At 32.5% G+C, this 26,659-nt stretch overlaps 3 protein-coding genes across 4 annotated transcripts; all 3 read left to right on the plus strand.

Moving 5' to 3' along the window:
• Nucleotides 1-386: 386 nt before the first annotated feature.
• On the plus strand, nucleotides 387-3,223 carry LOC108329286 (uncharacterized). Its single transcript, XM_017563431.2, has 3 exons — nucleotides 387-1,511; nucleotides 2,279-2,818; nucleotides 2,919-3,223. Exons 1-3 carry the CDS (start codon nucleotides 666-668, stop codon nucleotides 3,015-3,017), a joined length of 1,485 nt encoding a protein of 494 aa, XP_017418920.1. The 5' UTR covers nucleotides 387-665; the 3' UTR covers nucleotides 3,018-3,223.
• A 1,114-nt stretch (nucleotides 3,224-4,337) lies between these two features.
• LOC108329287 (probable receptor-like protein kinase At5g24010) lies at nucleotides 4,338-6,079 on the plus strand. Its single transcript, XM_017563432.2, has one exon. It carries the CDS (start codon nucleotides 4,484-4,486, stop codon nucleotides 5,861-5,863), a length of 1,380 nt encoding a protein of 459 aa, XP_017418921.1. The 5' UTR covers nucleotides 4,338-4,483; the 3' UTR covers nucleotides 5,864-6,079.
• A 15,540-nt stretch (nucleotides 6,080-21,619) lies between these two features.
• On the plus strand, nucleotides 21,620-26,654 carry LOC108327207 (ferric reduction oxidase 2). Of its 2 annotated transcripts, none has more exons than XM_052872416.1 (9): nucleotides 21,620-22,158; nucleotides 22,912-23,144; nucleotides 23,253-23,358; nucleotides 23,486-23,674; nucleotides 23,854-24,088; nucleotides 24,763-25,090; nucleotides 25,258-25,501; nucleotides 25,600-26,308; nucleotides 26,441-26,528. In XM_052872416.1, exons 2-9 carry the CDS (start codon nucleotides 22,952-22,954, stop codon nucleotides 26,447-26,449), a joined length of 2,013 nt encoding a protein of 670 aa, XP_052728376.1. In that variant the 5' UTR covers nucleotides 21,620-22,158; nucleotides 22,912-22,951; the 3' UTR covers nucleotides 26,450-26,528. The 2 variants fall into 2 exon arrangements, with proteins under 2 accessions (XP_052728376.1, XP_017416425.2); XM_017560936.2 differs by having other exon boundaries at nucleotides 21,624-22,158; nucleotides 25,600-26,282; nucleotides 26,441-26,654.
• Nucleotides 26,655-26,659: the final 5 nt, after the last annotated feature.

Below are 26,659 nucleotides of genomic sequence, written 5' to 3' on the forward strand. Positions count from 1 at the left end.
AAACCCAATTTCTAATTAAAACCCAATTTTAAAATCAGTTGCCCTAACACCACGTAAGCACGCACACAATTACGTGTTAGACACCTAACCAGTGACTACTGCCACATCATCAGCCCATTAACTCCGTTTGCCTATATTTAACAGAAGGGACTAATTTGACTCACATAATTACAAGTAAGGATCCATTACAATTAGTTTTATAAAGAAGGATAAATTGAGATTTCCAAAGGATCCATTACAATTAGTTTTATAAAGAAGGATAAATTGAGATTTCCAAACCAAACTGGGGACAAAATTGGGTATTAAACCTAAATTATATCACTAATGTTTGTCCAGAAATTGAAAAGTATAACCCATTCTCAACTTTGTTACCAGATATAAAAGATTTTACTTCTCAAAATTTCAGCTAACTTCAACTGTTATCAGAATCATAACCACTAAAAGGATAATTAAACCTTAAACATATACTAAGAATTGATGAGACTTATATGAACTCCACAGGAATTATGCAGAGATAGATCTGCATAATAAGGGGCCCAGAAGAGGTTCCTTTTGTTCTCTTCTGCTAACTCTCTTTTTTCACTCTTTCTGCCTCTTCTTTGCACATTTTGCTGTTTCATTATTTTGGTGTGAAAATCAACTACAAACCTTGAAACCATTGATTCATGTCCACCATGAAAAGAAACCTCAAGGATCAAGAACACTACCTCCACTCTTCATGGACCATAGCAAAACTAATCACCTCCTTCTTCCTCTTGGTTTCCATCTCCTACCTCTTTTACTCCCTCGGATTCATCACTCATTCACACGATTGTCCTCCAAAAAAGCCTTACCCTCTTTCCACAACCACACACGTTTCCAACAGCACCACCGCTCCTCCACAACCTCAGCACACAGCAAAACCCTCTGAGAAAACCAACATTTCACACATAGTGTTTGGCATAGCAGCGTCTTCCAGGCTCTGGAGGCAAAGAAAAGAGTACATAAAGCTATGGTGGAGGCCAAACGAGACAAGGGGAATAGTGTGGCTAGACCAAGAAGTGAAAAGTGAACCTGGTGATGAGACCCTCTTACCAACATTGAGAATATCGAGTGATGTCTCAAAGTTCAAGGTGAAGAATCCACGTGAGGAGCTGGGGGTTCGTATATCTCGAATTGTGTCGGAGACAGTGAGGCTTGGGATGGAGAATGTGAGGTGGTTCGTGATGGGAGATGATGACACTTTCTTTGTGACTGAGAATTTGGTGAAGGTGTTGCAGAAGTATGATCACAAGCAGTTCTATTACATAGGGGCCAATTCAGAGAGCCACTTGCAGAACATTCACTTTTCCTATAACATGGCTTATGGGGGTGGAGGTTTTGCCATAAGTTACCCTTTGGCTGTGGCATTGGAGAGAATGCAGGACCAGTGCCTCCAGAGATACCCTGCATTGTTCGGCTCAGATGATAGGATCCAGGCTTGTATGGCAGAGCTTGGTGTCCCTCTCACCAAGGAAATTGGCTTTCACCAGGTTAATTAGTAATTCTCTTCTTCACTCCAATATCATGCATTCTGTAGTTATAAAACAAAACTTGCATTTACTGTTACTGTTTTAGCATTAATCAAGTAGGTCCTTTGCTGCATGAAGTTTGTCAGTAGTATATGACTGAGATGCAGTTCAGTTCCCAAACAAAATAGACAGATGAGAAGGATGATTATCATCATTAATTTAATGGACAATATCGTGCCTGGATTCAATAATACAACAATAAGGCCATAAAACAGAAAAAGACAACAACATTAATTGTTCTTTAAGGTGGCATACACTAAATACAATATTTGAGGTTAAGTTTTGATTGTTGTTTAAGATGCCTAGGAAATGGTGCAGGATTTTCTCTACCAAACAAAACCAAAATCAGCACTGTTAGTGTCATTTTCATCTCCCACGATCCAAAAAAGCAATTACGAAATGTTGTTGCTTCCTCTACCTTTTCCTTTCTCATTTATTTTTTGACTGTTAATTTTGCTGTATACGTTCAACACCAGCTTTTAAGAACATCCAATGCATGCGTTGCCTCCACGTGTGATGCACGTGGCTGATTTTATCACTCTTGCTCTGCACACGTGTCCTATCATAACTCATAAAGAAAATTACGTGATGCCACATAATCACATGCATGCATCATAGCTGCCACATTGTCACATAATTTTCTCTCACACTCAAAAACTCTTCGTAAAACACTTTAATATTTTTTATTTTTATACAATATAAAAGTGTATTTTGCATATTGTTTTCAGTTTGATGTATATGGCAGCGTGTTTGGGCTCTTAGCAGCACATCCCGTTATACCTTTAGTTTCGATGCATCACTTGGACGTGGTTGAGCCCATATTCCCGAACGTGAACCGTGTGGAGGCCCTACAGAAGCTTATTGGGCCCATGAGACTGGACTCGTATGGGCTCATGCAGCAATCCATATGCTACGACAGAGCCCGGCACTGGACCGTTTCCGTTTCATGGGGTTATGCGGTTCAAATATTCCGGGGCATTTTCTTGGCCCGGGACATGGAGATGCCTGGCAGAACCTTTCTGAATTGGATCCGGCGGGCGGATTATACCGGATTTCCATTCAACACGCGCCCTTTCAGCCGGAATGCTTGCCTGAAACCTTTTGTTTTCTACTTGGATAATGCCATCTACGATGGGGTTGCTGATGAGACTGTCAGTGACTATGTTCGGGTCCAGCCCAACCCGGATTGCAGGTGGAAAATGCCAGATCCGACCCAAATCTCAATGATTAGGGTTTATAAGAAACTCGATTCGCATTTGTGGGACAAGGTATGTTCTTTCTTTTCTCAAGTTTCACCTTATATTGATGAATGAAACGGAGAATTTGCTTACTTAAAAGGGTTTTTGGTTTGTGTTGTTGTTTGAGCAGTCTCCGAGGAGAAATTGTTGCAGGTTTCGACCAACAGAGGAGGAAGGAAGTATGGTGATTGAAGTGGGAGAATGCAGAAAAGATGAATTTGCTAATTAATGGTTAATAGGATTAAGCTAATAATATTCTTAATCGTGTTCTTCATTTTTCTTTTTTCTTATCTGTGATTTTCAAATAATTTTGAGAACTTCATAGTGTGTAAATTGGCGTTTATTTGGGTGGGGTTCTTATGATGATGTAAAATTATTGTAATTTACATTAGATTTGTACGATGTGATTAAAGAATAACTTTTGTCCTGTGTGAATATTTGTTAATCAAAATTGTCTAAGGTGAACTAAAACATAAGGATTTGAAATGAGAAAAAAAAATTAATTTGTAATGTTAGGAAATTAAAATTTTAATTATCTTTTTCGTTTGGATAATTAAAAAAATTACATACTAAAAAATATTCCATTAACCATGAAAAAGACATTACCATTATGAAGAATTACACATTCAACTAATATACTTATTATCTGGTTTTCAATCCAATAAAACCATAAAAGGACATGTCACATGCATCAATCATGTATGTGGTATCAAAGATTACCAATATCTCAAAAGTTTTTGTACCAATCAAAACAATTCAATGAATCTTAATGGACAAATTATAAATATCCTTTGGGATAACAAAAAGATATCTATGTTTCAATTTTTTTTTTAATTCTTCACACATAATTTGTGACACAGGAAGACTTGCATATTTCAACAAAATTATATTATCTTCATCTTCTTTAGTAAGAATGTTTTAACAATGTTTAGCAATCAACTTAACCATATGCTGAAAATACACCAACATTTTTTTAAAATTTGTTTTGCACATGAACCTCTGTAAACTACAGCATGTTGATATGTTTTGCATCTTACAAAAATTATTTAACTTCTTTTTATTTTTACATCCTTTTAAACGGAAAACTTTTTTTAACACATGTTCCAAAGTTTATCCTTATTTTAGAAACATTAACCATAAAATGAGTTGTTTTTATATACAAGTGAGCTGTTTCTTTAATAAATATAATAATTACATAAACTTTTATTGAAATCAATTAATAATGATATAATGAAAAATGTGTCTAAAATAACATATAAACTCAATATCTTTTGTAATAATAACTCTGTACTTAACGACCGAATGTCAAATTTTATTTTATAATATTAAATTTTAACTTTAATATTTTTAGAAATTAACTAAAAAATTATATACACTTTTACAGAATTGAAAAAACTGTGTAATTATTGACTCGTTAGTTCATAGTTCTTAACACAATATGTGTCGGTAAAAAAAATCTACGTGACTATACATCATTTATATTATAAAAATATAAAAAGAAGAAAACATTCTAAACAAAATCAAACCTTAAAAAATTAAATACACGACGAAAGAACGAGTCAAGACAGTGAGTTACCAGGTTGTGAGAGCGTGTGGGTCCGTTCCACGTTCTCTGACTCAGTCTTCTTCTTCTTCTCTTCTTCTTCCTCTTCCCACCCAAATTTCACCATCTAATTCCCTCTACCACATCACAACATGCCTTCCACCCTCTTCTCTTTCCTCTTCCTCCTTCTCCTTCCTTTCCCCAGCCTCTCCCACCTCTTCTCTCCCCCTGACAACTACCTCATCAACTGCGGTTCTGCCGCTCCCTCCACCCTCGTCGACCACCGCCCCTTCGCTGGCGATCTTGTCGACCACCGCTCTCCCTTCCCCCGTGCCGTTTCACTCCGAAACTATAACCCCCTACCCGACTTACTCCCAATCTACCACACCGCTAGGGTTTTCACTAGCCCCGCCAGGTACTCCTTCCCCGTCACCGACAAAGGCACCCACATCGTGCGCCTCCACTTCCACCCCTTCAACTCCTCCAACATAGATCTGGGTCGAGCTCAATTTCATGTCTTGGTCAACGGCCGTGTCGTTTTGAGCAACTTTACCCGTTTGGCCAGTGGTTCAAGAAACCCTAGAATCGTGGAGTATCTAATATGGGTCGATGCGGATAGCCTCGTGGTCGTGTTTGTTCCCAATAAAGATTCGAAATTGGCGTTTGTGAACGCCATTGAGGTGATTTCTGCTCCCAAGGACCTTGTCCCTGAAACGGCACAGTATTTGAGCCCATCAAAAGTAGAGAAATTTGAGGGTTTAAACAAACAGTCTCTTGAGGTTGTGTACAGGGTCACTGTTGGGGGTGTTAAAGTTACCCCTTTTAACGATTCCCTTTGGAGAACTTGGATTCCTGATGATGGGTTTTTCAAGACAAGTGTTGGGTCTGAGAAGTATTACTTTGGTGGTAGGATCAAGTACCGTGTTGGTGGGGCTAGTCGTGAGGTTGGGCCTGATAATGTCTATAACAGTGCTAGGTTGATCAGGAGTAGGAATGATTCTGTTCCTAGTGTTAATATGACTTGGGTGTTTCCTGTTGTTGGAGGGTACAAGTACTTGGTTCGGTTGCATTTCTGTGATATTGCTAGCATTTCGCTCGGTTTGCTTTATTTCAATGTGTATGTGAATGGGCATGTGGCTTATGAAGATTTGGATCTCTCCTATATGACAAACTCGCTGGCTTCACCGTTTTACGCTGACTTTGTGGTTGATGGAGGAGAGGGAGCTTTGAGTGTTGGTGTAGGTCCCTCGCAGAGAAGCATGGCGTATGTGGTTGATGGTATACTGAATGCAGTTGAGGTCATGAAATTGAACAATTCTTTCAGTAGTCTTGATGGAGAGGTTTGTGCTGATTTTGTTATGAAGAGCTGGTCGACGGGGAATAATACAGGTATGTTGTTTACTCTGGTGGCTGCTGTTTGCATTGTGTTGAGCTTGTCCATAGTGATTCGTAGGAAGTTGCTTGGATCAAGGGAATCTGTGTCGTGGTCAAGGTTGGCTTCGAATTCATCAGATTATAGTGTTAAGAATTAGTTATATCAGAAGATAAGATGAAAAAATTGGCAATATTTAGTCAGAAAGTGAACAAGTTATGTGTAAAATTTGTCGGCAAATCTAGCCATAATAGGTAGCTTTCTCGAGAAAAGAATGATTGTAAGTCTGACTTATACAGAGTTTTTAGAGGTTGTTGTATTGTATCTGTGTTGCCTTAATTGTTTATATCATAATATGAAGGCATTCCTTTTGCCACTTTGTTTTCTTGTCATTGTTCATTTTGCTCTATCATGTAATGTTGTAGCTTTCATCTTTAATTGTTTGAACTTAAGGAAACAGTTATGTAGCTATCATATTGAGTGGTTATATGAATTTATACTGATACACCAAATTACCTGTTTCGGTTTATACTTGCACTGAGTATTGCTTAAACGAATCATGAAGCACATTTCTTATTCCATGAGCATGTTTGTTTTGCTCATTTTCTGCAATTCTGAGTATTTATTTAGAAAATTGATCTTCTTGCTCATTTGGATAATTGGTTACGCATTTATCTCTAACAGTTCACAAATTCTTGGATTTCTGACTTCACACTACACTTGAATTCCCATTTGAACTCTTATATTTTTCAAGCATTAAAAATGAAACATCCGAATCACAGTTTAAAATATTTGAAATTAATGCAAAAGGTTTGTGAGTATGAAAGAGGGTCTTTTACCTAACTCATAGAACCAAAGAAGTTCAATTAAAGCTTTGAATTTTGGGGTGAAGAATGGTGGATTAAAATCTAATAAGTTCTAAGTGTAGCGATTTGGGGATGGAAAGGAAGGGAATGAGATATTATCTTTAGATAGAGTTGTTGTTAAAACGGATTATTGGATTATCACTTAGTGAATCACTTCAATTCAACTCATTTATTAACAAGTTCAATTTAAACCTACCAACCAAAGGTTTGTGCGACTTGTCTAATTATAATTTTTTTTCTTCAATTTCAAAAGACATTATAATTTTTTTTAATTGAAATATAATAAGTTCATTTCAAATCAAATATAATTCAAAATGATGTTAAATTTTAAATATACTTTAAAATCACAAAAATATAATACAATCCTAATACGGTTAGAAATACGAGAGCATCTATGGTTTTTCTTTTATTAATAAATTTAATATTTAAAATTTGTAAATGGCTTGGAAAATTGAGTTTTTAATGGGTTGAATTCGTTCGTGTCAAAATTTATAATTTTTTTAATTCAATCTATCTTGAATCTATGATTGCTCGGATTAGTTCACATATTATGATAGGTCGGATTAGTTTATGGATTCTAACTTTACTTCTTCCAATATTCAATTTAATTTAAAACAACTCAAGCATATTAGTTTAGATTTTTCTTTTAAAGATTGGATCAAACTCATAGTAATTTGTTAAGTGATAAATTTTTGTTAAATTAGACATTTAATTTAATTTCATCAAAATTATTAAATAATAATAAGATTAATATAATTATTATTGAAATACTTTTAGTTTTTTATAAATTAAATGTATATTTTTTTTAATTTTTTTTCAATATTAAATATTATAGTTTATTTTAAAAACACATTCTAAAAAATTATAAAAATATTTTGGAATTATAATTGTGTAGTAAAACGAAATTAAAATTTGTGACTTAATTGATATAACTTAATCTAATGAGGGACGGGTTCTTGAGTTATATTGAATTTATAAAAAAGTGGAAATGTTCAATTGACTTTTTTCTATTAAATTAAATTATGAGTTTGCCCAAATTATATTTCATAATAAGATATCTAATTTTAGTCTGAGGGTAATACAAGTACAAAATAATGTATATATATTTTTTTTCAAATTAAAGAAGATGAAATCATATGAAATCTTAAAGAGTTTAGGAGAAAAACATTGAATGTGGTTATCCTTTATTTTCTGTGATGTATGAAGAACACATTACAGACAAAAGGGTGAATTTCTTTGATTAAGAGAAGGATGGATGTGACACAATGATTTTAGTGTGAAAAGGTTATTCAATTTATATATTACAATTATTGAATGACAAATATCTTAATTTGTGTGCCTTCTTCAAGCAATCAAATGTATCATAATTGACACACTAAATTCAATCCACATTAAATGAGGGATTGTTCTCAAAATATTATTGATGGTGAGATTCCTTACTTGTGCTAGAGATTTTTTACATAAAAAAATGTGCTAATAAAATATAAGAAGAGCTTGAATCAATGTGTAATCGTTTATTGTCATAACTATGCATTCATGTTGTTGCTTCATTCCATTCAATGTGAAACACTTTGTTAAAATGTGACAAGGGACTTTTATGACATAAAATAATATAAATTATATCTTTAACATCATAAAAGTAATTAATAAAAATTTAAAAAATATTTCTTTTAGAGTTATAATTTTGAAAATATCGTATAAATAATGTTTAGAGTTTTAAATGTATTATTAAAAGTTGTGTCAATATTAAGTTAAAAATTTAAAATTGTTTGATATTAAAAACAATATATAGAAATTGTATTTTTTTTAAATAGTAATTGAAATAATAAAATTGTTTTATAATATAGAAATTGTATTTTTTTAAAATAGTAATTGAAATAATAAATAATAATTAATTTGTAATTATAATTTGAATGAAAGACATAATTTTTTTTTGCAAATATTACTAAACATGATAATTAATTAGAATAAATTACTAAAAATAATAATAAAGAGAAATTATAATGAAGTTCTAGAAGAGCTTAGTTAACTCCTCTTCTTAATTATATATTTATAGGGATTAATAGTTAATCATGGCAAATAAATATAATACACATATATTTTAGATTGCATTAATTAATCAACTCACACAAACTGTGGTCATGAGTTTAATTATTTTAATAATTTTCCTTAAGTTGATATATATAAAATATATGTAACAAGTTTGGAATAAATAAACTCAATGTGAAGTGCTTTGAAGGATTTGGTCAATACATCTACTAGTTGGTCATTTGATCCAATAAACTTAATGCATATTTCTTTTGTCATTATTTTTCTTGAACAAAATGACAATCAATTTCTATGTGTTTTGTTTTCTTGTGAAACACTAGATTTGATTCAATGTGGAAAACAATTTGATTGTTGTAATACAACTTCATAGTCTGGATTTTATAGTGTTAGCAACAAAGGAAGAACTGAAGTAAAGGACGTTTTGATGATTAAACTAACTTTGGGTTTCAAGATTAGAAGAATATGTTGCTCAAGTTATTGATTAATTTAAAGTTTTTGCCATAAGTCATTTTGTAGTTGTATATTAGACTTAGTATAAAAAGATGCACAACAACTTAGAGAGACTAAAAAGAAGCATTATTTCAGAATTGGAAAATGGCTAGTTGATAATCGATTACCACTTGGGATAATCGATTATGATAGGAAAAAGTAATTTTGGAAAAGGCTCAGTGATAATCAATTATCACTTGGAATAATTGATTATCAAATCAAAAATGATTTTTGAAAAGACATACTAATAATTGATTATCACTTGGAATAATTGATTATCAATTACAGTAACGAGAATACTCTTAAACTTCTGACCTACTTGATAGTACAAACAAACAATTTATCTAACCAAGGAGACATGTCATGAATAAAATATATACAACCAAATACACGAGTAAAAGAGAGGGTCATTTGGAAAAAGAATGGAAAAGGGAACCTTATTATTGAGAGAGAAGGATGACATTTGGTTAATAAGAAAACATGTAGTTAGGATGACAGCCCCCAATGATGAACAAGAATATTTGCACCAAGTAGTAAGGTATGAGCAATCTCAACTAAGTGTTTATTTTTTCTTTCTACTATACCATTTTATTATGACATGTAAGGACAAGTGGACTAATGTAATATACCATGCGAAATCAAGACTACAGAAAAATTGGATGAGAAATACTCTTTGGGATTATCACTCCTTAATATTTTAATTACTTGAGCGAATTGATTCTTAATTTCATTCATAAAGGGTGTGAAGATAGACAATAATTCAAAACAGTCTTTCATACGATAAACCTAAGTACATCTCAAATATTCATCAAGGAATGCAACAAAATACTTGAGACCAAAAGATGAGACACGACTAGGTCTCCAAATATAAGAATGGATAATAGAAAAACTAGACTTACACCTGGATTTAAACCTTTTAAGAAAGATAAATCTAACATGTTTTTCGAGTTAACAGGACTTACATTCTAAGATTTGAATACTAATAAGCTCAAGAACCTTTTTCTTAGTTTTGAAAAATGATGATGACCTAACCATTCAAGTAACAATTTAAGACTAGAAGATGTAATACATAATAAATGCTTACTAGATCCAAAATGATATAGTCCAACTTGATATTCTTCTCTAATTCGCCTCCCTGAACCATGTTCTTGTATAACAAATGACTTGCTATCAAAGGTTATTGAACAATTCATCTTTTGGTTAGTTGGCTTAATGAAATCAAATTGAAAGGAAAATTAGGAACAAAAGGAATGAATTTAAGATTTAAGGAAGGAAAATGGAAACTTGACCAGCTCCTTTTGAGGAAATTTTAGAGCCATTTGCCATAGTTATGAAATGTTATTTTTTTATTTTAAAAGAAAAAGATGAGAGCAAAAATGTATTACTAGACATGTGATTAGAAGCACCTGAGTCAATTATTCATGAATTTTAACTTTCCATGATTGGGATATGAAAGTTGTTGATATACTTGGAGTTTCAGATGTTTGTGCGAAGCTATTAGATTTTAACCTTATAAACTCTTGATATTCTTCATCAATGAACTTGGAGTTGGTAGTTTTTGCCTTAGAGACATGGCCGACCTTAGTAGGAAAATCATGCAATTGGGTATAGCCCATCTTTTTACAATATGTGCATTGAGTTCATCCCAACCTCCACGTCCTCCTCTAGTATTTTGTCCTCTTCCTCCTAGTGTGGCAACCATAGCAGATGGTTCCACAGGTTCATGAACTTCCTTGCTTTGAGGCTTAACTCGAAGGAGACCTGTGATCAAGCTTTTCAAGGAAGGAACCTAATGACTGATTAACAATTGGTCTTTGAGATGGTAGATGTAGAGCATGAAGAATCATCATTATATAGTATTTTTCAAATATCTTCTTTATTTCATCTAAAGCCTCTCCAACATTAGACATTTTGAAAATAAATTTTGAAGACAAAATAATAACTTTAAAGACAAAAGTTGGGTTTGATAGAAAAACACTTAAACCACAAGGAGAGAATCTCGAAATAAGAGTCCATTAAAAATTCTCGAAACACGACAAAAGTGGAAGGAACGTACTGGGAATGCTTCGACAAGTCCAACAGTGGTCGTTTGGAGAAGATCCGGTGATTGGAAGGTGACGCATGAGCTTCATGCAACTCGAGACAATGTCTGTAATCAATATATGTGACAACGTATGGGGAGGCTTCTTGCTCTGATTCCGTCAATGTTGGTTACTGCTTGAAAAGGTGGCCTCGATTCGGTGGTCGCCAATGAAAACTACGACAATGGCCCACAACGGACATGACGATGGAAAATGCACTAGAGATGACAAACTAATAGAACAGGGTCAACCTACTATGGTACCAACTTAAAACAATAAAGAGATAAATTATATTGAAGTCTTAGAGTAGCTTAATTAACTCCTCTTATTAATTATGCATTTATAGGGCTTAATAGCTAATAATGACAAAGAAATACAATAGACACAACTTAGACTCCACTAATTAACCAACTCACACATACACTATGTGCACATGAGTTTAATTATTCTAACAACATTAATTAATAATGTGAAGTTATTTGAATATGCAATTTAAGATTGATCAATATAAGTTGGTCAATAATCTTCATGCATGAGTTTTTAAAATTTTTTTTTTTATAAACCTTAAAAGCTTCTTCCAAAATTATATGCGAATATGAAAAATAAAGTTTTGGAAATTGTCATAATCATACCACAATTTTGTGGTGTGATTGTTTTATTGATAAGACATTTAACCAATTTTATGGCTCACAAAAAATATATATTTTTATTACCAATATAAACTACTATATTTAAATGTGGATATTTTAACGTCTTAATCACCATTTTTTAGTAGATATGATCAACTTTAATCTTGGTTTCCATTTTCTTATCTACCTCATGAAGAACTTTCTACAACATATATATTATCATATATATTATCATGATTAAGGTAAGAATTGAAATGTTTTTTACCTTCTTTAACACAAAATTGATTATCTCCTTTAGGTTCTTTTCTACATTGTTGGAAGTCCTACATCGACTAGAGATAAGGCCAAATGATAATATATAATTGAGGTGCAAACCTCACCTTACAAGCCGGTTTTGTGGGGTTGAGTTAGGCATAAACTCACTTTCTAATATGGTATCAGAGCCATGGTTAGAGCCTATCCTAGCGAGTTCTAAGTGGGCATTCTATTCTTCTCTTCCACCCGCAATCGGGCCGCTATCGGACCACCCAATTTCTACTATCACGCACGAGATGTCTATACCTCGGCGTGAAGGGGGTGTGTTGGAAGTTCCACATCGACTAGAGATAAGGTCAAATGATAATATATAAGTGAGGTGCAAACCTCACCTTACAAGCCGGTTTTGTGGGGATGAGTTAGGCATAAACTCACTATCTAATATACATAGTTTCAATATCATCTTTGTTTCTCTAAAGATGGATTAAGTCCACTTTATCACTTCTAATCACATGATTAGGAATAGTAAAGTAGACTTTAACTCATATACTTGTATACCAAACTTTTGTGGATTGGTTGAAGTTTTTAACTCGCTAGTCTACTTTGACTCATTCCATCTAATCTTTCAAATTCACAACAAACCTATTTTTTTTAATAAAAATTAAAATAAAATAATAATTTAAAAAATTAGTTTTTTTATTGTATTACTTGAAAGATGAAGGTATTATGTATTTTAATAATAAAATAGTAATTTAATTTGTAAAAGTAATACTTATTTTAATTTATATAATTAAAGACATTGATTAATGAATAAAAAATTAAAAACATGATTATATATATATATATATATATATCAAATATTTAAAAAACTAAATTGAAAAGAAAAATTTATGAATTGAATCAAGATTTTTAACTAGTTTTCTACTATGGATAGTCCATTTTTTTTCTGTTATTGACTGATGAATTATAGAAAAGATTAATATGATCAAGTACAATATATAATAAAATAACATTTAAAATTCTTTTTTAATTTTGTCTTTAATATTAATTCGTCTTATAATTTTCATAACAAAGATCACTTTTTTATTGTTTTTATTGGATCTATGTCAAGACTTAGAAAGATCAACATTACAAGTTGTTATATTTTAAAAAGTACCTATATCATTTGTACAAGCTTCACAAAATAAATATCAAGGAGATTAACATTTATCAATAAATCTATAGAAATTTATAAAATAATACATAATTAATTTCATTTATTCTTTGTAAATAAATCCCTCACTCACACTTAAAACTAGTATCTAGTCCACTCAATTTTATTTTATGTTTTAAAAACATACTTGCATAACCTCTAACTACATGAAACATTGGATAATGAGTAGCGACAAGTAAACGTGATAAGTACATTTGATACATCAAGTATCATTAAATTTTAAAATTATGCACTATGATGATCTAAAAATTAAAGAAAAATGAACCCCACACTATCTATGTAAAATGAATGTTAAAAACTAAAATGTGTCAAAGTATTATTATTGTATGGATAATAGGTAACATTTATTTGATTTTTGTTCTAATCATTGGATGCAACTTCAATATTTTCAAATTATGGATGTGCGGAGGAACCAATATTATATATTACATCATTTCAAGTTTTAATCAATCTAGAAGTAGAATCATATAAAATTAAATTTAGTACAATTTCAATGACAAAAGTCTAATTGATATTATATGATCATTCTTTTTACATCAGTAGACGTATAAATGTAAGCAATTCTTTAATTTTCAATTGAATGAAAAACACACACACAGGATCTTGAATTTTCATGATACTCACTATTCTCTCATACACAGTGGAAAAGAACTTACTTGGATCCATTGTATAGTTTCTTCCTGTCAATGTTCTCCTTCTCTTACTCCTCTTTAATGCTTTCTTGATGATATAGAAATTCTGAGGGATGTCACAGTTTCTTTTCTTTTCAGAGAACGTAACATTTCTTTCTCTCTTTTCAAAAACTTAACCTGTCAACCGTAGTCCAACCTTTTCCCTATTTTATGATATTTAATCAACTTTAATAAAATACCAAAATGCCCTTTATTGAAGTGAGAAGAGAGAGATTAATTTTAATAACTCTAAAATAATCCCTATAACTTTAATACATTATATTCTAATAATCATCACATTAGAATCTGTACATCAAAGTTATACTTTAAATTACATTAACCAATCTTAAATATTAATATAATTTAACATTCTCCCACTTGGTTCATGTGATGACTTGAAGATCTAAAACTAAACTTTAAGTGTGCACCATTCATTAGAATTATCAAGTCATCATCCTTATATGAATTGAAATGATCGGATCATGGCGGGCAAAAGTCATGAACGACAAGATTCCTTCCATGTATCACATAATCAAACCAACTCAACATAACTTTAATCAATCTTTTAACTTTCATGTCTCTAAAAGAGATATAACATGTTACCACAATCAATAATACATGTATATAACTTAATGTGGATAACAATAGAATAAAGAGAAACATAACTTTAATTGAATTCACAAGTGTCATGACAGTACAAGCATATAACTATACATATCCATATAGATAGATAACATCATTATGTTAATATTGACTTATCCATAATGCCCATACTTTCAACATGGCCAATAAAAGTTTTGGGCGGTAGACCTTTAGTTAACGAATTTGCTATCATCAAATCCGTACCAATATGCTCAATTAACACTCTATGTTTCTGCACTTCTTCTTTGACCGACAAGTATTTCAAATCCATGTGTTTAGCACCCTTTGAGTACTTGTCATTTTTTAGAGAAGAAGACGGCTGCGAAATTATCACAATAAATCCTTATCGACCTAGCAATAGTGTCAATAATGCCAAGCCTCGATACAAAGTTTCGCAACCACAAAGCATGAACCGTGGCCTCAAAGCATGCCACGAATTCAGCTTCCATGGTGGAAGTAGCAATGACTGATTGTTTTGCACTTTTCCAAGAAATTACTCCTCCAACTAATAGATAAACATAACCAAATGTGGATTTTCTTGAATCCACACATCCAGCATAGTTTGAATCCGAGTAGCCAACCATCTCAAGATGATCTAACTTTCTGTAGGTGAGCATGTATTCTTTGGTACCTTGTAAATACCTAAGAACTTTCTTTGCAGCTTTCCAGTGATCCATTCCGGGATTACTTTGATATCGGCCTAACATTCTAACAGCAAAACTGATATCTGGCCGAGTACAAGTTTGAGCATACATCAAACTCCCAACCACTGACGCATAAGGAATAGACTCCATGGCCTTTTGTTCCAAATCATTCTTAGGACATTGCATTTGACTAAACTTGTCTCCTTTTTGAATTGGATTTATTCCAGGAGAACATTTTTCCATTTTGAATCTCTCTAACACTTTGTTAATATAGCCTTTTTGAGACAAACTTAACAATCATTGTGATCTATCACGGAATATTTCTATTCCTATCACATAAGATGCCTCATTCATATCTTTCATTTCAAAGTTGCTAGAGAGAAATTTCTTTACATCATGTAACATACCAACATCATTAGTAGCAAGAAGAATGTCGTCAACATATAGAACCAATATAACAAACTTACTCCCACTGATCTTCATATATATACACCGGTCAACGGTGTTCTCTACAAAATTATATGAAGTTATGGTATCATTAAATTTTAGATACCATTTTCGGGAAGCTTGTTTCAGTCCATATATTGATTTCTTCAATTTACACACCAAATTTTCTTTTCCTGTTATTGTGAAACCTTCTGGTTGGTCCATATAAACTTCCTCTTCTAAGTCACCATTCAGAAAAGCGGTCTTTACATCCATTTGGTGAAGCTCTAAATCATAATGAGCCACCAAAGCCAAAACAATTCTCAAAGAGTCCTTCTTAGAAACAGGAGAGAAGGTCTCTTTGTAGTCAATGCCTTCCTTTTGAGTGAAACCTTTGGCGACTAATCTAGCTTTATACCTTTCAATATTGCCTTTTGAGTCATGTTTAGTCTTAAAGACCCATTTACAACCGACTCTTTTTGAACCCTTAGGCAATTCAACTAGATCCCATACTTTATTGTCATCCATTGATTTCAATTCTTCTTTCATAGCATTCAACCAATTCTCTGAATTATTACTTTCCATGGCTTGTCTGAAAGAGATTGGATCCTCATCAATGCTTAAGTCACATTCATGTTCAATAGAGTAAACCACATAATCATTCGAAATAGCAGGTCTTTTCTCCCTTACAGACCTTCTTAATGCTGCTTCTTGTGGTTCCTTTATCAATTGCTCATTTATGACTTGCTCATTTGTGACTTGCTCATTGTCAATTGGCTCAACATTTATATGTTCATTTTGTGGGATTGGAACATTAACTTGTTGTCTCTGCTTGTTGTGTGACTGTGATACAACAAGAGGGATAACAACTTCAGAAGAGACATTAGATGTAGAAACACTATTAGTATGCTCTTGAATATCCACTATTCGTGATTCCTCACTCCCACTAAATTGACCATTTTCAATGAACCGGGCATTTCCAGACTCAACTATTCTTGTACTATGGTTAGGGCAATAAAATCTATATCCCTTTGATTTTTCAGGATAACCGATGAAGTAACCACTAATGGTTCTTGCATCAAGCTTCTTTTCATGTGGATTATATAACCTTACCTCTGCCGGACAACCCCAAACATGAAGATGTCTCAAACTGGGTTTCCTTCCAGTCCATAGTTCATAAGGAGTTTTAGAAACTGCTTTGCTAGGAACCCTGTTAACCAGATATACAACAGTCTTTAATGAATACATCCACAAAGATAAAGGAATATTACTATGACTTAACATACTCCTAACCATATCCATAAGAGTACGATTCCGCCTTTCTGCTACACCATTTTGTTGTGGTGTACCGGGCACTGTATACTGTGCACATATACCCCGACTTTCAAGAAACTTTGCAAATGGACCTGGACATTGTCCACTCTCATCAGTTTTACCATAATATTCACCACCTCTATCAGATCTCACCACTTTTACTTTTCTATCTAATTGTCTTTCCACCTCATTTAGGAACACCTCAAGGGCATTCACTGATTGAGATTTTTCATGTAATAGATATATATAACAATAACGTGAGAAATCATCAATAAAGGAGATAAAATATTTTTCACCACTCCAGGATTTAATGTCAAAAGGACCACAAATATCAGTGTGTATTAACTCAAGAAGTTGACTACTTCTTGTGGCGGGATATTTTGATATGTGTTTTGTTTGTTTACCCTTAATACAATCAATACATACATCCTAGTCATCAAAATCCAATTGAGGTAAAATTTCATTTTTAACTAACCTCAACATCCTTTCTTTGGATATGTGACCTAATCTTTTATGCCATAAGAAAGCAAAACATTCTTTTCCTGCATCACAATTTCTATCAACAACATGCTCAACATTAAACAGGGATTCAGAAAAATTAACATGAAGATTTAAACGATATAAACCATCCAATAATGTACCAAAACCATAATAGTACGAAAGTTTATACAAATGAAAAATACCATTTTCAATCTTAAAGTTAAAACCTAAATAATCCAACTTTGCAACAGAAATTAAATTCCTAGCACAACAAGGAACATAAAGACACCTTTCAAGATTCAAACAATAACTAGTGTCTAGAATCAATCTGTAAGTCCCAATTCCTTCTATCGGTGCCTTCATTCTATTCCCCATATATAAATACTTTTCAGTTCCTTTTATGGGCTGGATTGAAAGGAATCACTGCATAATATTAGAAACATGAGTGGTAGCTCCAGAATCCAACCACCAGGTATTATTAGGCACTTCAATTATATTTGTTTCAAAACTTACATAAACATAAAAAGTACCTTTCTTTTCGAACCAAGATTTTCTTTTTGGACAATCTTTCTTGAAGTGGCCTACTTTCTTGCAAAAGAAACATTTCTGGTCCTTCTGGATATTGCCCACTTTCATTGGGGCTTTGTCTTTCTTGTTCTTCTTTCCTGATTTAGCTTTACTGAAGCTAGCAACTTCATGAGTTGTGAGATGGATAGAATGATCTTTAATTTTCTTCAATCTCCCTTCCTCTTGTACCAACATGGCTTTGATTTCTTGAAAGTTTCATTTATCCTTAAGAGTGTTATAGTTCACTTGGAACTGGCCAAATTTAGGAGGAAGAGAGTTCATGATGAACTGTACTAGAAAAGACTCATTCACCTCCATTCCCATAGACTTCAATCTTGCTGCTATATTTGTCATTCCAGTTACATGGTCATGTATGGGCTGTGACCAGTCAAACTTTTTGGTAGTCACCTCACTCATAAGAGTTCCTATAATAGACTTGTCAGTTATGTCTGATTGTGAGTACTCCTTGATCAGTTTCATGAATTCCTTTGCGTTTTCTGTTTTAGGCATAGAAGGATTTACATTCTCTGCCATAGACATGCACATCAAGTTTAGTGACAGCCTGTTAGACCTATGTCAAGCCTCATAAAGAGACTTCTCATCACTTGTACTAGTCTCTGTAATGACTGCGGGCATTTCATCCATCATAATTGCCATGTCCAAGTCTAACACACCCAGTTGGAACTGGATTTGTTCTGATCAATCAGCATAATTGAGCCCATTAAACTTGACCACATTGTTGCTCAAACCTGATAAATTCATGTAAGCTGGAAATAATACACAAACTCATACATTAATGCTTTGATAAAATTAATGGATTCAAACAAATTACTACACTAGTCATACATTCAAGTTCACCTTTGGGTGACACTTAAACTTATAGGTAATCATTTAAGTCATTCATTTAAGTTCACCTTTGGGTGATTCTTAAATTGACAAACTCCATATATACTTTAATAAACAATCAATCATACTTAAGTCTATATGTATGCTATCTTTGGATATACAAACATATTTACTAAGTACATGAAATGTCTCACTTTAATGTCATCAATTCTAAACAATGGTTCACCTTTGGGTAATCCATAATATCCTTATATCAATGACTAATTTCTATATATATTCATAATTTAACATCCTTTATATTATGAATAATTTTCACAATAACATAAGCAATTTAAAAGAACAGCGAAATTGTTAAACTTTTAATTTTGATTAGAATTATAACTGACCCGAAATTCAACTTAATTGAATTTCCTTCATCCAAGATTAATAAAAACAATTACATATAATTCATTAAACAAAAATTATACCATGCATGTCAGTAGATGCACTTTTCAAATTAAAAGCATTTGAAACCTTTAAACTTTTAATTCACATTTAATTTTCATTCAATGCACAACAATGTTAAAAAATACATAAGCACAAGATTAAATACTGAGAACAGTGTTAAAAAATACATAAGCACAAGATTAAAATACTGAGAACAGTGTCGCAACAATAAAGTTGCTTCCAAAATGGAATTCCACTGCAACAATAAATAAATAAAAAATTGCGGCTTCGAAATTCACGATATAGTGAATTGAAACAATCATGCAACAGTAAAATTGCTTTTAAACTTTTGGCTTCCAGGGTAAAATTCAGGTTAAAGTGAATTGAACTTTCTTTCATCAATAAAAAAAAATTGATATCATAAAACCCTACGGCTTGGATTTCATGCCAATAAAATTAATTAGACATATGAAAATTTAAAATCCCCAAATTTTACAATTCAAAAATTAGGGTTTCAAAAAATTGAAAAAAGTACCATTAATGGAGAATCATAAAATTCAGAACCTGGCTCTGATACCACTTGTATCCATTCTCTTACTCCTCTTTAATGCTTTCTTGATGATATAGAAATTCTGAGGGATGTCATAGTTTCTTTTCTTTTCAGAGAACGTAACATTTCTTTCTTTCTTTTCAGAAACTTAACCTGTCAACCGTAGTCCAACCTTTTTCCTCTTTTATGATATTTAATCAACTTTAATAAAATATCAAAATGCCCTTTATTGAAGTGAGAAGAGAGAGATTAATTTTAATAACTCTAAAATAATCCTATAACTTTAATACATTATATTCTAATAATCATCACATTAGATGTACATCAAAGTTATACTTTAAATTACATAAACCAATCTTAAATATTAATATAATTTAACAATAAGTTTTTTCATTTTCTACATTAAAAATGTTTACATGGAATCTTTATCTTATATAGAATATTGAAAAATAATTTATATTAAAATTCATTTTTGTAGTGTTGGTTGACATTAAAAATTCAATAAATACTATTATTAATTGTGGAAGGTTAGTAAAAAACTACATGATAAAATAAACAGGAAACAACATTTTTTTTTAGGAAAACGACGTTTTGGGTTAAGAAAATGCAATCTTTACTCGTAACTAAAGGGTAAAGACATTGAAATAAATAATGATACAATACATTCAGATTGTGATATAATAATGAATTGAGTAGAATAAATTGAAAATAGCTAAACACAGTTCCCCAAGAAAAGTGCTATTCTTGGTTTTTACTTAAAAAGGAAAATCAAATCCCATCTCTCCCACTCCTCCCAAAACAAAAATATACAACTTATACCGAGAAATATCTGAAATTAATTTAAACTAATATTTCCTTTCCATTTCATAAACTCTTCTATATAATTGATTTTTAAAATATTTATTATAGTGTATTATTATATTCTTATATTTGTTTTCACTTGTAATAATATCTTAACAATATACAATAAGTTTAAGCTAGTTTTAAAGTTTAGTTTTACTTTTACGGTTTGATTTTATATTTGTAAAAGTAACTAAAAATGGAATTTTTTATCTCTATTATTTCATGTCATCACTGATCAATTTGCGATTAATAGAAAAATGTAAAAGAAATTTTAAACAGCTAATGATTTTATATTTTTTAATTTATTACGTATAATCAAATTTATTATTTTAATTAGTAAAATAATGCTTGGGTCAAATTTGAATGCATAATGCTTAAAGAACTGCAGACCGACCCAGAACACAACCTGCTACCGCCATTAAATACTTAAACATACAATTTTCAATTTTCTGCACTCTCTGCATTTCCATTTATGTACCTACTTATCTCTTTCAGAGGCTATAAATTTTAATTCCTAATATGTTTTTTTATCGCTGTTAATTTCGTTGGAAGTCCACGTCAATTTAAAAATAAAATTAATTTATAATATATAAATTATGTGTTGGTAAAATTGAATTAAATTTAAAATCTATTTCTTAATATTAATAATTTTAAATTGATGGATTTATGTACTCTTTAAATAGAAATCTATTTTCTGAAAAATCTTAATTTTCGTGTTCTTTTGAAATTCTTTCGATGACCAATATTATGTTCAAGGAATATCTATATGAAAATTAAGTCCTATATTCAATATTTTAATCCCATACAAATGACTAGTTAACAAAATGTGGTGTTCATCATTTTCTTATCTGCCTCATCATATCATAAACATCATCCTTCTTTCTTTCTATTTCATCCTACTATTTTTCTTTCTTCTGCGCTCAGTGTCCTTATGAAAATGTTTAACTGCACTAATTTATTTTTTTTCACTTCTTTCCTTTTTGTTTTTGTATGAGTGTATATGTTTTATCAGATATGCAAATGACGTAGGAGATTGAAGGGTGTAGAATAGTATAAAAAGTTAACATTTTTTTTTTCATACAACTGTGTAAAACAGTTATCTCAAAATTTGGTTTTCGTTGTTTTAAGAAATGATTCATTAATATTTGCTTCTCTTCTTTCTTGTGCACACAAAATTCCACACACGCCCACACACTCGAAACACGCGCAGACCAACATGAAGTTGTTTCAGGCACGAGCCTACGAAGGTTGTTCTTCTTAGTTATTAACCGCAAAATTTTCAGTTAAAGTGATCCCAAGTTATCTCTGATTATTCCTACTTAGACTCAGCATCGAATTCTCAACACTCACCAGAAATGAACACAACACACTACCTCGCTATATAGAGCCAAATATTTGCGGTGGAGCGATACCAACTTTCCAGTTTCCACCATTTCAGCTGGGACGATTCACCACATTGAAGAGGTTTACCTTCTAACCCTGTCAACTTTCTATAACCCACATGATTTTCTAACAGATTCTGATATATAATACTGTTTTCTAAGTAACTGCAACATTTGAAACGTTGACACGACTAGAGATAAGATCAATTTCTAATATATAAGTGAGATGCAAACTTTATCTTACAAATCGGTTTTATGGGGTTGAATTAGGCTTAAAATTCACTTCTTAATATGATATGAGAACCATGGTTAGAGCCTATCATATTTCATTCATTGTCAAGTTACTATCGGACCATCTATTTCTACTATCACGCTCCAGATGTCTATATCTCAGTATGAAAGGAATGTGTTAGAAGTCCATATCGACTAGAGATAAGACCAAATTATAACATATAAGTGGGATGCAAACCTGACCTTAGAAACTGATGGGATTGAGTTAGGCTTAAAGTAAACTTCTTGACAGAGACTCCAACTTTGACTTTGTTTTTCATTTCTGCTTATTTAAAACTAAATGCTGTTGTTAAGTGAAGTTATCAACAGTAAGAATATATATGCAGTGTTATACTTTTACATAATTAAAGAGATTATTGTTCTATTCGAATTCATCGTCAATTGGTCTTGTAAATCGCTTTAGTTTTCACCACCATACGTAAGTAATTGCCACTCGTGTGTGTGTGTGTATATATATATATATATATATATATATATATATAGTCACACAAATATCAGTTTTTTTTTCTCTCTACAAACTGTGTCACCATTCTCTCTTGTGTAGAGTATAAGGCAGAAGGAGACAAGGGAAAGAGAAACCAAAGATGAATGTAGAAGTGGAGAAAAAGTCGATTTCTGAAGAAAAATATGGCAGGGTTCAATCTGTCATAAGGTGGTTGGTGCTGGTTGTGTTTCTGGGATGGATTTTCGTATGGATAATGACTCCTACAAACACTTACCAGCAAAAATGGAAGCATTGCCTTCGAGCAAAGACTGAATCTGTTTTAGATACACAAGGTCTCCTTCTGATTCAGCTATATATATATATATATATATATATAGGAGCAAATTCAGTTCATGTTTATATTAGATATCCAAAGTCCAATTAATGATCTTCTTTTGCAGGTGCAAATCTTCTGGTTTACACTTCTCCAATCTTGTTCATAGCTGCTTTGGGATGTGTCTACGTTCACATAGCCAACAAAGGAAAGGATTCCGACATGAAAAAAAGGTCCAATATTTTCTCATTATTGAAACCCCCCATTTCGATCTTCTTATCATATTCGTTCTGCCAAGAGCTTTATTTTGTTAAAAACTTGTTCTGATAACTGGCTTTATTAATTTGGTCCATGACGCAGAAAGAAACACGAGGTATCCATATGGAAGCGTTTGGTTCTTGTGAGAGGCCCTCTTGGCATAGTTTCTGCCACAGAACTGGCCTTCTTGTCTATGTTCATAGTTCTCCTCTTATGGTCCTTTTCAATCTATCTGCACAATGGCTTTGCCAAAATCACCCACAAATCAGCAGCAGAACAAGGTGTAAAAGTGTAAGAACATTCTTATCAACCACTTACATTTCAAAAACATGGGCATGTAACCTTTGCATCAAGGTTTAGACTTTTAGTACTATTTTTCTAATGATTTCTCTTTCTTAATATTCATGAAAACGATTGGTGGTGGTGGTGATGGTGGTAGATTTTTCACTTTTTATATTCATTTTTTGCAGCTGGGAGAAGAGACTAGCTAGTGCAGCTGTGAAATTGGGTTTGGTTGGGAACATATGTTTGGCATTCTTGTTTTTCCCAGTTGTTCGTAGTTCCTCAGTGCTACCACTGGTTGGACTAACACCAGAGAGTTGCATCAAATACCATATTTGGCTAGGACATATTGCCATGACCCTTTTCACAGCTCATGGTATTCTTTCCATCATCTATTGGGCAGTTACTCATCAACTTTCAAAGGTTCATCTTCATATCCTTCCTACTATATATCTCTTTCCGTTGGTGCCTTTTGAAATATGAGTAAGTGGTAAATGTTAAATAAAAATTCTATAAATTTTAAAATACGAAGTATAATTAATGTTTTCTTCATTGAATAGTAGTTAAACTGTGGAAATTGTTGCAGTAAGAAATTATTACTATCACCAGAAAAGTTAATGTATTCATGAAACTTCTAAAAAGCAGTGCACCAATGCAATAAACGCAATAAACGGAGACAATTTTATTTTTTCTTGGGAACGTGAAGAAGATAAAGAGTGAATAGGGAATACACTGAAAATAATCAATAATCCATTGAAATGAGTGCTCACTCTCACTGACTACACTCAAGGATATAAATGTTGATGTTCACACTTTCTTTCTATAAATCAAACGACAATAGCTGCATATATAACAGAAAGTATCTCAGGTAATAACAACGTAAAACTGTGATTTAATTATAGCTTATTGTCTATGAAGCATAAACCAAATTTCTGTGATAAGTATCTTAGAAACCATCACATGACTTTTATTGACAGTGTAAAAAAATCACAGTAGCAAGCTATACATGGACTCTGATTCATAGTTCAATTTGAGATATATTTTGTTGTCTTGTCTTTGGAGACATGATTGTTTCTTATGTTGGAGCTATGAAGCAGATGTTGGAATGGAAAACAAAAGGGATTTCAAATGTGGGGGGAGAGGTATCTTTGGTTGCTGGTTTGTTGATGTGGATTGCAACAATCCCTCGTATTAGGCGTAAAGCTTTTGAAGTCTTCTTCTACACTCACTACCTCTACATCCTCTTCATTCTCTTCTTCATCTTTCACGTTGGTTTCTCCTATGCATGCACCATGCTCCCAGCTTTCTACCTCTTCTTAGTTGATCGCTACCTAAGGTTTCTGCAATCAAGATACCAAGTTCCTTTGATTTCTGCTCGTCTTTTGCCTTGTCAAACTCTACAACTCAACTTCTCCAAGAGCCATGGTATATATATTTATATAATTGACACAACACTCCTATATATATGTCACTATTGTTTTACATTATACATTCACTACCTGTTGCTGTGAACTGATCTAGAAAAAATATGACGATATTTTAGTAAGATATTTTGTATCAGATATTATCTGACATGTTTTGGATTTTGGCAGGTTTAACTTATAGCCCCTCAAGTATTATGTTCATAAATATACCAAGCATATCCAAGCTACAATGGCATCCATTTACCATTACTTCTAATAGTAATTTGGAGCCAGAAGTGTTGAGTGTTGTCATCAAAGGTGAAGGAACTTGGTCCCAGAAGCTCTACCATCTGCTTTCAACCCCTTCAGCAATTGATCATCTCAGTGTCTCTGTTGAAGGTCCATATGGACCTGCATCAACCAATTATCTAAGGTCTGCATCTAATGAACCAAAGAAAATTTACATGCAATTTCCACCCTTTCACTTGTGGCTTCATATCCGAAAATGTTTTGATTTCCTCATATAACTAGGTATGATTATGACACTCTTGTGATGGTTAGTGGAGGGAGTGGAATCACTCCCTTTATCTCCATCATTCGGGAGCTACTGTATTTGAGCACAGCATTCAGATGCAGAACCCCAAAAGTTGTCCTAATCTGTGCATTCAAGAACTCTTCCTCTCTATCAATGCTGGATCTAATCCTTCCAAATTCTGGCACCCCTTTTGATATTTCTAACATGCAACTACAAATTGAGGCCTACATCACAAGAGAGGAGGAGCATGTATTGGAAACTCAAAGCCACGTTCAAGATATAAGGTTCAAGCCCAAGGCAACAGATGCACCCATATCTGCTATTTTAGGTCCTAACAGTTGGCTTTGGCTGTGTGCTATAATCTCATCCTCGTTCATTATTTTCCTTGTCCTAATTGGGATCATTACACGATACATCATTTTCCCCGTAGACTACAATTCTAATAAAATATTTTCACAATCTTTGGGATCGTTCCTCAGCATGCTAGCAATATGTGTGTCCATAACAATGACTGCTAGTGTAGCTTTTCTTTGGAACAAGAAACACAACGATGTAGAAGCAAAGCAGATTCAGAACTTAGAAGGGTCAGCATCCGCAGATAAAGAAGTGGAAAGCCTACCCCACCAATCCCTTGTTCAAGCTACAAAAGTGCATTTTGGTGTAAGACCTGATCTCAGAAGTAAGTCATTTGTTTATCACTTCAAGGTAAAATGCGTTTTAGAACTCTAAAAAATTAGTCAGAAATAGTTTTCATTCACGCATTTTAAACATGGCCAAGAAATTCATCAATCAAATGAACATTCAATGATTTTTTGTTTTCTTTTTCTCATTTTCCAGGAATGCTAATGGAAGTTGAAGGAACAAGAGTTGGAGTTTTTGTTTCGGGACCAAAGAAGATGAAGCAGGAGGTTGCAGCCATTTGCTCATCTGGTTTAGCAGAAAATCTTCATTTTAAGTCTTATAGCTTTAGCTGGTAATTTTACAGGGACTTCTGTAAAAGGGTTTAGCAGTTTTGTTACATTAATTCTAATGTAAATTAGCTATACAGAAATAATT

This window comes from Vigna angularis, chromosome 2 (genome assembly GCF_016808095.1).
Source record: "Vigna angularis cultivar LongXiaoDou No.4 chromosome 2, ASM1680809v1, whole genome shotgun sequence".
Taxonomy (NCBI): Eukaryota; Viridiplantae; Streptophyta; class Magnoliopsida; order Fabales; family Fabaceae; genus Vigna; species Vigna angularis.